Raw genomic sequence first — 1,413 nt, 5'->3', positions numbered from 1 at the left:
AGCTCTGCATATTGCAACAGCAAACGATTTCTTTGATCTAGCAAGTGTGCTGATCGACAGTGGTATCGACATTGAAGCGAAGGCACTTGAATCGGGATCAACTGCGTTACATATTGCGGTGAAAAACAACAACTTGGAACTAATCACGCTGATGTTGAGGCGATCTGTTGATGTCAATTCAAAGAATATAACCGGGGAAACCGCCTTGCACTTGGCGGCTGAAGCTGGACTCCTGAACTTATGCAATCTTTTAATTGAACACGGTGCAGATGTAAATTCATACGACGAGTCTCAAGCTCCCCCATTGTACTATGGAGTGGCATCGTTCGACCCAGATGTAGTCCGTCTCTTGCTAGATCGTCATGCTTCCGTTGAAAAACAGGGCAACTTTATTGAACTAGTGTCATTCGCAATTGAAGTAGCCAATGAGCGTATTGGCTACTTCGACGAGCATAGGTTTATTGCAGTTATTAGGCTGCTGGTCAACGCAGGTGCTGACACTACTGAAGTATCACTAACTGAAGAATTGAAAATGAGGTTCCCCAGATTACAAGACATATTATTCAGATCGGCCGATCAACCTCTAAATGTGGAAAGACAGCCTTTCATGCGACCAATGTCCATTTTACATGAAGATACAGAAGCAATCAATTCAACAATTGATCCAACAGAGCTTATACTAAGAAGGGTTGGACATAAAATTGGTAGTGAACATTCCAGTAAGTATCAACAAAGCACATGTGCCTCCCTTTTTCTTCTTTATTAAAGCTAATCTTATGTTATTTGTGTCTCAGGTGGCTTACGTGACGAGAGATGGCTGAACCACACTAAGCACAAGTATGGTTATGGCTTTCCAATTTCAAAGAGACATCAGTTCAATAACTTACTGGATGTAAGTAAAAGAGATACCCAGAGCATATCCGCAGAGAATGCCTCATATGTGAACTTGCATAAGCTGTTTGAAGCGAGATCTGCAAACAAACGTGCTGTAGATGTAATACAAACCTTGTTCGAAAGCTTTGACGCCAATCTGTTCATGTCAAACTACTTTCTCATACTGGAGTTGAACACATGTGTCGACACAATCCCTCCAACATGGGCATCCGATTTTGATATGATGAAAGGCATTATTCGAGAGCCTGGTCGATTGATTGTGCAAATTCCTCCAAAGAACACTGCTTTGTCCACACCAACATGGCAGCATGATATCCATCCATATCTTCAGTTTATTGATGCTGTGTATCTTTGCCGTAAATCATCTATTGACCTTGATGAAGAGGCATTTGCGGACATACTTGGTGGCCCAGAGGGAACGCTTGCAACTGATTTGCATGCCATATTTATAGCAGGACTCAGCATTCTTAGTATAGCCGGTGGAGATGGACTTGTTGAGAAGCTAGTAGCAGCAATCCT

The 1,413-nt window shown here is 42.3% G+C and overlaps 1 protein-coding gene across 1 annotated transcript in view; it reads left to right on the top strand.

Moving 5' to 3' along the window:
* The first annotated feature begins 1,209 nt into the window (after positions 1-1,209).
* Positions 1,210-1,413, top strand: part of K450DRAFT_229012 (uncharacterized protein) — a 1,964-nt gene continuing 1,760 nt past the window's right edge. The window contains exon 1 of the mRNA XM_051587020.1: positions 1,210-1,399. Coding sequence (XP_051447103.1) covers positions 1,380-1,399 — 20 coding nt within the window. The 5' untranslated portion in view covers positions 1,210-1,379. The remainder of the gene's footprint in view (positions 1,400-1,413) is intronic.

Source organism: Umbelopsis ramanniana (genome assembly GCF_025399195.1).
Source record: "Umbelopsis ramanniana AG unplaced genomic scaffold K450scaffold_11, whole genome shotgun sequence".
NCBI lineage: Eukaryota > Fungi > Mucoromycota > Umbelopsidomycetes > Umbelopsidales > Umbelopsidaceae > Umbelopsis > Umbelopsis ramanniana.
Note: the sequence above shows the minus strand (reverse complement) of the source record. Positions and strands in the feature narration are given on the sequence as shown.